The 11,979-nt window shown below is 32.5% G+C and overlaps 1 protein-coding gene across 1 annotated transcript; it reads right to left on the bottom strand.

The window, feature by feature from the left end:
- Positions 1-2,704: 2,704 nt before the first annotated feature.
- On the bottom strand, positions 2,705-7,919 carry LOC126881899 (uncharacterized). The gene is made up of 7 exons (XM_050646558.1): positions 7,749-7,919; positions 6,888-7,101; positions 5,964-6,197; positions 4,981-5,202; positions 4,440-4,636; positions 4,086-4,269; positions 2,705-3,599 (listed from the first exon to the last, which is right to left on the bottom strand). Exons 2-7 carry the CDS (start codon positions 7,093-7,095, stop codon positions 3,499-3,501), a joined length of 1,146 nt encoding a protein of 381 aa, XP_050502515.1. The 5' UTR covers positions 7,096-7,101; positions 7,749-7,919; the 3' UTR covers positions 2,705-3,498.
- Between the last annotated feature and the right edge of the window lie 4,060 nt (positions 7,920-11,979).

The raw sequence follows: 11,979 nt of genomic DNA, 5'->3' as shown, positions 1-11,979 counted from the left end.
AATTTCATGGTTTGTTTCGTTTTTATTTACTAGTTCTACACTGCGCGTCATAGAAAACGGGCACCCTAAAAAATGGGTAATTTTTGAGGTTGCGCATCTCCTAAACCCGTTCGAGTGATTTTTTGAATATCTTATAGCCTTATTCTTTGTCAATATCCCTGTAATAATATTTTTGCTAAACAGGTAAATTTTCATTGTATACTGGGTGTACCAATCAAACTGTGTTTTTTTCTCAAAGTTCGCAACACCCTGTGGAATATCCTAGCATTTATAAAATACTGAAATTAAAACCCAACGATAGCCTCAGATTTTCTCAACATTCTGTTTTTTTATTCATTCGCTTATGTTGGATAATACAAAAGTTAGGTACTTTAACAATTAGCCATGTTCTTCTTCAGTACAGGGTGTTTCTAAATAAGTGCGACAAACTTTAAGGGTTAATTTTACATGAAAAAATAATGACAGTTTATGCTTTAATAATAATGCTTTATAATCGTATGTCCGCAAATGCTTCGTTTGCGAGATACGGGATGTTGAATTTTTTCTTACAAACTGATGATTTATTTATTGCTTTAAAACCGGTTGAGATATGCAAATGAAATTTGGTGGGTTTTAACACTAGAAAGTCGGCGGGGCCAATTTGGCCCCTGTTGCGATTTGAAGTTATTCTAGTTTTTTTAATCGAGGCAATAATAATTTCATATTTTATGACTTTTAATATTTTGATACAAAGATTTATTTAACACAAAAAAATATTGTTTACCAAATTTATTAAATGGTTTTTCTAACAAATCTACCATAGGAGTCTAAAGGGGCCAAATTGGCCCTGTGTAAGTTATTATTGTTTTCTGGGAAATTCGACGAGCCTTTCTTTTAAATTCCTGTCGGATGGGTAAAATTATATTTATGTATGTTTATTGTAAATGGTTACCCTTATACTGGTACTGATCTACTGATCATCTACGTAATAAAGATAAAATTGTTGGTGAACACAAAGATACAATTGTGGGTGGAGAGGACCAAATGACGCGTCTCTATATTACAAAAGTAACTTCAAGATAGCTTATGTACGTGTTTTTATATATTTATAAAGAAATAACTGGAAGTAGACTCGGTTTTTGTAAGTTTATTCTTCGGCTGTGTGAAGAATTATGGGACCCATACCTTGCCTCCCGAAATCTGGAACTACGCCTAGCAACACCAGGTCTACCAACAACTATCACTGTTACTATCCAAAAAACGACAAAAATATCAGTTGAAAATATTTTGTAAAGGAAATCATATTTCCAATCAATGCCGCGGCTGTAACAAGGCAATGTGTGGCAAATATCAAAAACTGCAAACTGTATGGTGTTCCGAATGTTTTTGATATGCAGCGAATGTGTTAAACAATGAAAGTAAAAAATAAAATCAGATTCTATCGTCTAGAGTAGATTTAATTTCTTTAAACTGAGTTTTGATTGATTAAAGAACGTGGGGCCAAAATGATCCCTTCCGGCTTTCTAGGTAGGTAAGCTAAGCCCGACTTTCTAGTGTTAAGACGCAGTTATTACACATTTTTTGACATACAATTAAGAATTTTATATTCACCATTGGCGTGCATACGGGTAATATGATCGGTCATATTACCCGTATGCACGCCAATAGCGAATATAAAATTCTTGATTGAAAGTAAAAAAATTCGCAATAACTATCTCTTAGAACCTACCAAATTTCATTTGCATATCTCAACCGGTTTTAGGGCAATAAAATAAATCGTCAGTTTGTAAAAAAAATTCAACATCCCGTATCTCGTAAACGAAGCATTTGCGGACATAAGTTTATAAAGCAAACGGTCATTATTTTTTCATGCAGAATTGCCCCTTAAAGTTTGTCGCACTTATTTACAAACAACCTATACCGATAAAGAATGTTAAGAGGCTACGTATTTAACACGCTATTATATGGTGTAGAGGCCTGGACTCTCAAACAGAACAACATAAAAAATATTGAAAGTTTCGGGATGTGGTGCTACCGTCGAATGCTGAAGATAAGTTGGGTTGAAAGAATCACAAATCTTGAAGTAATACGAAGGATAGGAAGAGACCCAGAAATTTTGTTAACGATCAAAAGAAGAAAACTCGAGTATTTGGGTCACTTGATGAGAGGTCTTAAATACGCATTACTTCAAAATATAATGCAAGGAAAAATAGAAGGAAAACGGAATCCAGGCCGTAGAAGAATGTCATGTTTGCGGAATTTGAGAGAGTGGTTTGGCTGCACCACTAATGATTTTTTTAGGTCAGCTGTAAACAAAGTCAGGGTAGCCTTGATGATTTCCAATCTCCAATAGGAGTGGCACAACCCAAGCAGCAAGAGTCAGTCGAAGAGACGTCGAATGTACGTCACTACTCGACGTCCAAATACGTCGAAACAACGGTCGGTTCAACGTGAATTCGACGGCACAATGTCATAGTTGAAACGACGTCGACTTATGACGTTTAATCGACGACGAGATATACCTCACTGATAACGTTATATAGACATACAATAGACGTTGGCAGTTATAGTTTCTTCGAATGGCAGCTTTCAGTCGTCAATTGGATGTACATGCAGTTCATTTTTAGCATTTTCAAGTTAAAAAATAAACAGGGCATGTGTCTTCCGATTAGCAACTGCTGCTCTAACAAACGTAACCTGTGTCAAATAATAAAGAAATCAAAAACTCTGTCAAAACTTTTATTATATAAAATACAAAAAACTTTGTAAAATGACAGGTGAATATAAAATACAAGAAACTTTGTAAAGCAAATGGCAGGTAGGGTGGCTAAGATATACCTGGTGACGAGATCAGGTAACAGTGAATAACTTTTTTGTTAATAAACCGATTATTTTGAAATCACATAAATATTCAGCTTTTGGCGGTGCTTCAATTATTACTTCCGGTTTAACAGGAAATGAGATTTTTTTTTGTGACAATATTGTTCTTCACAAAATTTCAAATCTAGTGATGTATCATACTTGACAATGTATCTTTTTGAAAATCTTGAATCGCATCCCCATGGCTATTTAAAAATAATATTTGAATGGTCATAAATAAGTATTTTTTTTTTAATAAATATAACTTTTTAATAATAATCTTTTTCATAAAATTTGCAAAATATTGATGTGTAAAACATACTTTTTTAAATAGTCAAAAAATTTAAATTTTTTTGAACATAATCGAGAATATTTTTATTTTTAAATTTTTTGACTATTTTTAAATAAAGATGTTACATTTTATACATCAACATCTTGCAAATTTTATACTTATCCTTAAAAACTTACTAAATGGTATCACTATGTACTACTGTTTTACTAACAAGGGAAGAAGCCTGATTTAAATTACTATTAAGACCTTCAATCGTATTTTTAAGTTCCTTAGCCACCCTCCTACACATTTGGCGTTCACCTACAGTTTCTTTATAAAACCTTTGCATGTTTAATCAAATAAAAAACTAAAATTAAAACAATTCCAAATTAGTAATTTTTCTTGTTACGGTTAGGAGCATGTTTTAACCAGCGCTTAATAGCGTTCTCAACTTCATGAGTTGTAAAGTCAGTTCCTTGTTTTACCGCATCTATAATAAAAATAAAATTCAGTGTATCAAAAAATATACAATATATGGGTTGTTTCATTCAGAAACATAATTACACAATACGGACTAAAACTGTTTGTACTAAAAATGAGTTTTTTCACTCTTTGCAAATAATATTACAACCCATTCACACAAAATATAATTTCTTAACTTTTCTTTTAAATCTGGGTTTGGAAATTTAAACAGATTAAGACCAAAAAAGATTAAAAAACAATATACAAGGCAGTTGGAAAGAAAAAACTGGGCAAAATAGATAAAATGCCCTATACCTCAAGTTATTAAAGGAGTACAACCCATTAAATATGAACCTTCTGCAAAACACCTAGGCATGCCCTATCTGTAGTTAAAGTATGTCTATTTTAGAATGAAACACCCTGTATAAACACCTTTCCTTATTTTCTTCACAATCCGTGTTTACAATCGAAGCAAGTTAATAAAAAACAAAAAAATTGAAACCACAAGACTCACCTAGAACCACTTTGTTTAAGCGCAGTTGATTAAATGGTCGCTTATTTGATACTCTGTCTTGCCGCCGGTTGTTACCGAAGTAATTAAAATGCTTCGCAATATTATCTGTCAAAAGAGATCTTAATATCCTATTATTCTTCTGGGTAACATCTTTCAGGTTTGAAATTGAGGCACAGTATGATTTCTAAAAAAATATAAATTAAAAAAAGTATTTTTACATTTAGGTGCAACTAATTTCTTTTAATTTATACAAAGAAAGTTTAATAAGGGAATAATTTTCTATTATAAACAAATCAGCAAAAAATTTAAATTTTCTTAATTTCTACAATTGGGTACTAGATTTATACAACTTACAAAAGTGTTGAAGTTCTCTTCTTCTGTCAAATATATCTCTAGTTCTTCCAGGTCTTGTAAGGATTCTATTGGCAATTTTATTTTGAAGTCATCAGGTAAATCTGAATTTTCAAATGGTTTTGATTTCTCCAAAATATTTAGAATTTTTCTGTTCTGTTCCCTAATTGTTAATATATGTTTAAGTAGAACCTTCAATCCTAGAAACAAAACATATTTACAACACATTGAATAAAGTACAGAAGGTTTTCCATTAGTTTTTTGCAATTATTCATTGATACTTATAATGAATGCATGCTAACATTGTGTACCTATATCGTTGGTTGTACCTATGCCCATAAAAAATTGTAAGTTTGGGGAAAACACAATTTGACCATTTACATTAATAGTATCAGTAATAACAACTATAAAAATTAGATGATTTGTTACACTATTGGAAGCTTTTTCAAGTCAATTTTTACTGTGTGCTTTAAACCAACAATATTTTTGGCAAATCAATAAGGTAGTGTTGTGCAAAATTACTCCCATAAATAAAAGAACTTACCATTTGTATCCTGAAGACTATTATCAAAATTTAGAGACTCGTTCAGAGTCGGTGTTTGTATTTCAGTTGCTTCTTGCCTACCAAAAGACGATGAAGATTTTGGTGTAGATATCTGAAATGATAACTTATCCCTTGGTGTGGATATGCTTTTCATAAATTGAGAGCCAGAAGGTATGCCAGGGTCAGACTCATCTGTCCCAGATTCCAATTCTTGAGACGATCCTACAATTTTATTTATTACTCCCTTAATACTTTATGATACCAGTGAGGTTCATAATGGATAAATTAATTATTGTCTAGCTGATTAATGATTTGGAAGAAAATCCTACAACAGACCAATTTTTACTTTCCCTCAATTTTACATATCCTATCCTTAGATAGGATATGTATTATCGAAGCGAAGTATTGTGATGGTGTAAAATTTCGACTTCGGGATTTTCATTGATTTTCAATGTGTGTCTGTGGAAAAATTTTTCGTCAACGGTTTAGCAAAAATTGCTAAACAGATTTTTACAAAATTTGGACCAAAAATCAACTATGTGAAAATCTGGATCTGATTAGTTTTTTGGAAAAACTATTTATCACACATAATAAACCCACTGACATACGTTAACGGGGTGTTAAAGACATTTGAAAATTAAAAAATATTTAAAAAATTCATAAAAACTAATGAAATTTAAACAAAACAATCTCTATTATGTTTAGTAGATCAATACAGTCTATTTTTCAAATTATTAAACTCATAGGCTAACGTTAATGGAGTTTAAGAGGCTTTGAGACTTTGAGGGAAAGTACCTTGTGTCATAACACACAACTAGTTAATTTTTATCTATTTTTTTTACACTGAAAATTCTTACGGACTACACTGTACAATAATATGCTGGCATCATCAAATGTACAAAATAATAATTTAGGTTTAAAATTGTTAAACAAGTGTTTGTGTTTAAAATATTAATATTGATGTAAATCTTAGAATCACTAACCTCTTGGATTTGTATAGAGTTTATTAATTCCCACAGGTGGAGGCCGTGGTAAAATTTGCTTCGACTTTTTGCCAGGCTTAAATAGCGAAACCTGGTCGTTGCTGTCCTCATCCGAACTAAATTTTCGTTTCAGGATCTTTCTTCTGGGTCTGGTATTATCATCCTCAAGATCAGTTTGTAGATCAGATGTTATTTCTGCTCTTTTTAATTTATTTGTGGCCTTTTCAAAATCATCTAAAAATGTACGGGGTAATAAAAGGGTTAAAATAACTTTACTGGTATCACTATTTTCACTTACACTACCACAAATGAAAAATGACAAATCGCAATTAAATTTTTGCCTTATACTTTTGTAAATTATGCTAAGCATATTTATGGCACACAATCTTCTGACAAGGGGTATTTCGCTTCAACAGAATGTGTACACCAGATTGGATATTGTGAGATTAGAAGCATTTTTACAAGATTCATGAAAATTTATGAAGAATCTTGAGCCTGAAACCTTTAGTTTTCTTCAAACTGATTCAAAGAGTTCACCGTTAACCAAAACACATTTCGTTGACTATGTCAACATCATCAGGAGACGATAGAAACATACTTCGAGCTTAGATTTGTGATATTGTCACCATATTTTCGAAATAGATTGAGAGATTCAAATATATATTTGAGGATTTCTGAGATTGTGCCTGGGATTGGTAAGATTTCTGACATTTTAAGCTGATTTAAAGCACAATGTAAAGACCAATCACTATTTAGAAATCCTTTCAAGCTGAAAACAAGAGAAATGGGAACAGCAGACTCGAACGTCAGACAAATGTGGTGGCAAAATTTGCAAAAGGACTTCCAACTAGTGATTGATGTCTACACTAGATTGCGTGAGTGAGACACCCTTTGTGTTTTAATTAGCTAAATTATTATCATTACCTGTTGAATAAAAAATTTTCTGGACACCATATATCTTCCAAGTTTCATCAATTTCAGGTTCTAGTTTGCGTAGCACTTTTTTAAATTGAAGGTTATCTTTTATAGGGGGCCAACGTACTTCAGTTTTTCTAGGTGTCAACCAAGTTGAATTTACTATAGATAGTCCACCACCATCTTCTTCTTGTTTAAATTCTATTACAGAATACATTTTTACCTACATAATTGTGAAGAAAAAAACTGTATTTTAATTTTTCTTGACTATTTTATCTTGTTACTAATACTAATACAGTGGAACCTCGATAAGTTGGATTAATTGGGACCGCGGCCGATCCGGGTTATCGAAAATCCCGGTTAGCCGGAGAATATGGTAAAAATTAATAAAATACGGTATACTTAGAGATAAACTCCATTATAAATGACAAAACATGAAATCCATATGCACAGTACATCTAAATTACATACAGTTGTATAGAGTATTGTTTATTTCTTGGTAAAAAACTCAGTCGAAGTGAAAAAATTTTTGTTTTGTCTGATGAAAATCGGTCCGGGTAAGCCGGACTTCCGGGTTATCGGGGGCCGACTGATCGGGGTTCCACTGTAGTTATAAAATGTTTTAAACAAAATAAGTATATATTCTTAATAGGGTTATTTAGAAAAATGCTGTAAAAATGATATTTTGTTAAGACAAACATGTGTAATGTTCCTGATTATTACTATTTTTTCATATTCACCCACCATAATATTGTCTACAGAGATTAGTCAGTGAAATGTATTTCACCAGTTGAAGTTCATTTTCGTAAGTAGAAGTGAAAAAATATACCTCAGTTTTTAAGTTATGATATTTCTAAAAATTAGACTTACCTAAAACAAGAAATAATCCAAATATAAACTAATTTAATAAACAAGGAGCCAATGGATGGAAAAAAGCGAACTCCTTGAACACGATGGATCAAGAAAAACAGGAAACAAACGTAAACTAACGGAAGACGGCATACACCACCATAACCAACAAAGCCATTTTGTTTGATTTGACTGTCAAAAACGTCAATTGTCATCCAATATACATAGATAGCCGTAAGACTTTTTTTAGCCAATCACTACATAGTATTTCAAAGTAATAATAATTTGATTGGTTAAAAAAATGAACTCGATATTCTGTGGACAGGACGTTTTGCGCCGTTATGACAACCCAATGAGAAAGTTTCGCGCAAAATTTGAATTTATTTAATGATAAGTTTTTTGAAGATCGATGAGTGAAATCATTGTTATAGGTACTATTAATATTAAATTTATAGGTCTAACGATTAAAATAATGTTGTTTTGCTTTGTACCTCTGGTGTTTTACTGTGTTTTTACTTTGAACTAAACTTTAGAATTGACGCGCGAAGTATTGGGTATAGAGTACCTACGCATTCGTTTGTCTAATGTCTATTTTCAGTTTGATTTATAGATATTTCTATATCAAATAACTATAATATTGATGGTTACTTTCATAACGTCTTTTCAACGTTCATTTTTGGTCGATAAATTTTGAAAACCTCTACCGCCCTACAATCGACGTTAAATCAACGTCTATATTATGATGTCGAAAAGACGTCGACAAATCGACACCTAATCGATGTCGTTTTAAGGTCGATCGACGTCAAGGTCTACAAATGACTTAGTATCGACGTATATTCGACTAACTCTTGCTGCTTGGGAAGAAGAAGAAGATACTGATGAAGAACATGACTAGTTGTTAAAGTACATAACTTTTGTATTATCCAACATAAGAGAATGAATAAAAAAACAGAATGTTCAAAAAACCTGAGGCTATGGTCGGAATTTAATTTCAGTATTTTATAAAGGCTAGAATATTCCACAGGGTGTTGCGAACTTTGAGAAAAAAACACAGTTTGATTCGTACACCCGGTATACAATGAAAATTTACCTGCTTAGCAAAAATATTATTACAGGGATATTGATAAAGAATAAGGCTATAACATATTCAAAAAATCACTTAAATCGGATAACAGGTTAAGGAGATATGCGACATCAAAAATGACCCATTTTTTAGGGTGCCCGTTTTCTATGACGCGCAGTTTATAAAGTAATTTTGCTAATTTCTTATTCCCCTGGTTCATTTAGTTGGTCATAATTTTTCATATCGCCGGTCCGGAATAAGGATGCCGTAACTGCAAAAAGCCAAATTTTTCAGGAGAGCAAAAAAACTATTTTTAAATATTTAAAATAGGGATTAAATGAGGAGTTATCGTCGATAGGAGCATCGGTATGGCGATTATTGTTACAATGATGGCTTTTATTTTTATCCCTAATGGTTCGAATTTCATTATATTAATTTAATCCCCCCATTTCAACCCTTTTTACAGTTGCGTCATTCTTCATCTAAAAATTTTTAAATATTTAAAATAGTGATTAAATAAAGAGCATCCATCCGGACTATCGGTATGGCGTTTATTCTTACAATGATGGCTTTTAATTTCATCCCCATTGGTTTGAATTTCATTATTTCAATTTAATCCCCCCATTTTCAACCCCATCTGCAGTTGCGTCATTCTTGATCTGAAAAATTTTCTCTACAAAAAAACTATTTATCTTTAACAACTATTTACAGTTGCGTCATTCTTCATCTAAAACAAGGTTTAAAATGGTGCATATTTCAATAACGGCACAACTACCCTGTGGTGGCTCAGCACATAGTTACAGTTCTGTCGCTTTTGTATCATCTGGATACAGTATTTTAGAAGTTAATTACATACGCAATAAACAGGAATTGGCAAAATTTGCAGTTACATTATTCTTATTCCGGACCGGCGATATATTATTCTCTAATTTCTCGTTGAAAATCTAATTTGTTTTTTTGTAAATTTTCTTCTATCGCTTTGAATTGCTTCTCAATTTATTTTCTTTGTATTTTCTACAGTTTATGTCTGTTTAAAATTTGATTTAAATTTCAGTCTATTTATAATTATTTCTGCAACATACCAATCATTTTCGATTATTATTTATTTTGTTACAGGCATTTTCGTTAGGAACGTCAAAAGATTAATTTGTGTTGGAGGAGAGCGCAGTAAGATAGAAAAGTGTTGATTGAAAGGGCAGAAATGAGGGCTGTGCAGCTTTTCAAACATATAAACGAAGACAGACCAGGTTCATTGTTTACCTCCATGAGACATATTGTCGCCTTAGATTAGACAATATCTTGCTAACTTCAAAATTGGGTGTTTTGAGATATGAGAGTTCACAGTATCTATTTTATGTGCCTCCATATTGTGCAAAAACTTGTTCACCCGCTCCAAATAGGTTAAGACATGATACTATAAATAACATGGGTTAAGGATTTATTTGATTGACGAAAATGGATAAAATTAAAATGCCATAACATTCAGTGCAAAAACTTAACAAGATTAGTTATCAAATTACTGTTTATTCGAAATAATCATACATTGAATGCTACAACTAGGCAACTCTAGTTATCTAGTTGTAGCGCGTGTTGTTTTGAAACCATTGAACCTAACGATGATGGCTATCTGTTGATTCGGTTCATGTTATTGCAAAAATTCGAGAATTGTTAGCAGAATTGTGTCCTCCCATTTCCCATTATTGTAGAGATAGTGCAAACACTCCTGACCACGGCGCAGTAGACAAAATTTGGTTTAGTCCCCACTTCCATGCGAAACGCACTGTATCTACAATAGAACCTTTCTGCCTTTCCGTGAATTTTGACATTTTGACTCCGCCTTCGCGCAGCTCCATGGTCAGGAGTGTTTGCACTATCTCTAGATGAACTTCTAAATGCCAGTACCTTGACCCATCTTTAAACATAACTGTTATGTACAAACTATATATTGACAACTGCGATGAAAGATCAGCATCTAAAGTTCCGTTAAACATATACAGGAAAATCTTTAAAGAAAATTATAAGTATGGATTTATGGACTTAAAACAAACGATTATGACACTCACACTGCACTTAAAAATCAAGCACAGACCAAAAAAAATAAACGATGCGAAAGAAGCTACAACATCTAGTGGTGCATCTGTAGTTACTAAAGTTTTACTGGTACCGTCAGATCCTACGCACAACACAAGACTCTGTTCTATAAATGCATGCTTGCTGCCTACAATTTCACGGTTTACAACATCACTGGTCGAGGAGACTGTTCATGTGGGACAAAACACAGCGTGCTCGAGGTAGTTGTAAGATGGCAAGTGCAGTATACATGTACCTGAAATTGTTACCACACTCGACGACCCATGTCACATTCTACAGTGACAGGTGTGGTGGTCAAAACCTCAACATGTTAACAGAAGGGTCATTCCATATCAACTCAACACACCTAATTTCCGCTCCCTCTTCAGATTTGGTTATAATTTGGAATACTCACAGTGGCTAATAAGAGAAACAAAAATACAAAATTTTAAATTTCTATCTCGAGCCCTTTCCGAAATATGGTTATGTAAAGTTTTCCAAAAAGGTTCAAAACATCGCAACAATACTTTATTGGAATGGTTGTAGAAGCTGACCTAATCGAGCTAGAATGCTGAGTGAGGTGTCATTTTGCAGCATTTTTAAAGCTCTTTACAGTGATATACAGGGTGTCTCGAAAAGATTGGTCATAAATTATACCACAGATTCTGGGGTCAAAAATAGATTGATTGAACCTCACTTACCTATATACAATAGTGCACACAAAAAAAGTTACAGCCCTTTGAAGTTAGAAAATGAAAATCGATTTTTTTTCATATATCGAAAACTCTCAGAGATTTTTTATTGAAAATGGACATGTAACATTTTTATTGCAGCAACATCTTAAAAAAAATTAAAGTGAAATTTGTGCACCCCATAAAAATTTTATGGGGTTTTGTTCCCTTAAACCCCCCCAAACTTTTGTGTACGTTCCAATTGAATTATTATTGTGGCACCATTAGTTAAACACAATGTTCCTAAAACTTTTTTGCCTCTTAGTACTTTTTAGATAAGTCAGTGTTTATCGAGATATTTTGAATATTTGTCGAATCCACCACATATTTGTATATGGTTAAGTACGGTTAAAGAGACCTATTAATAATCTGAAAATTTATTTATAAT

The sequence above is a fragment of the Diabrotica virgifera genome, chromosome 1 (assembly GCF_917563875.1).
Source record: "Diabrotica virgifera virgifera chromosome 1, PGI_DIABVI_V3a".
NCBI classification, from domain to species: domain Eukaryota; kingdom Metazoa; phylum Arthropoda; class Insecta; order Coleoptera; family Chrysomelidae; genus Diabrotica; species Diabrotica virgifera.
The sequence above is the reverse complement of the archived record's forward strand: the minus strand, read 5'-3'. Positions and strand labels throughout refer to the sequence as shown.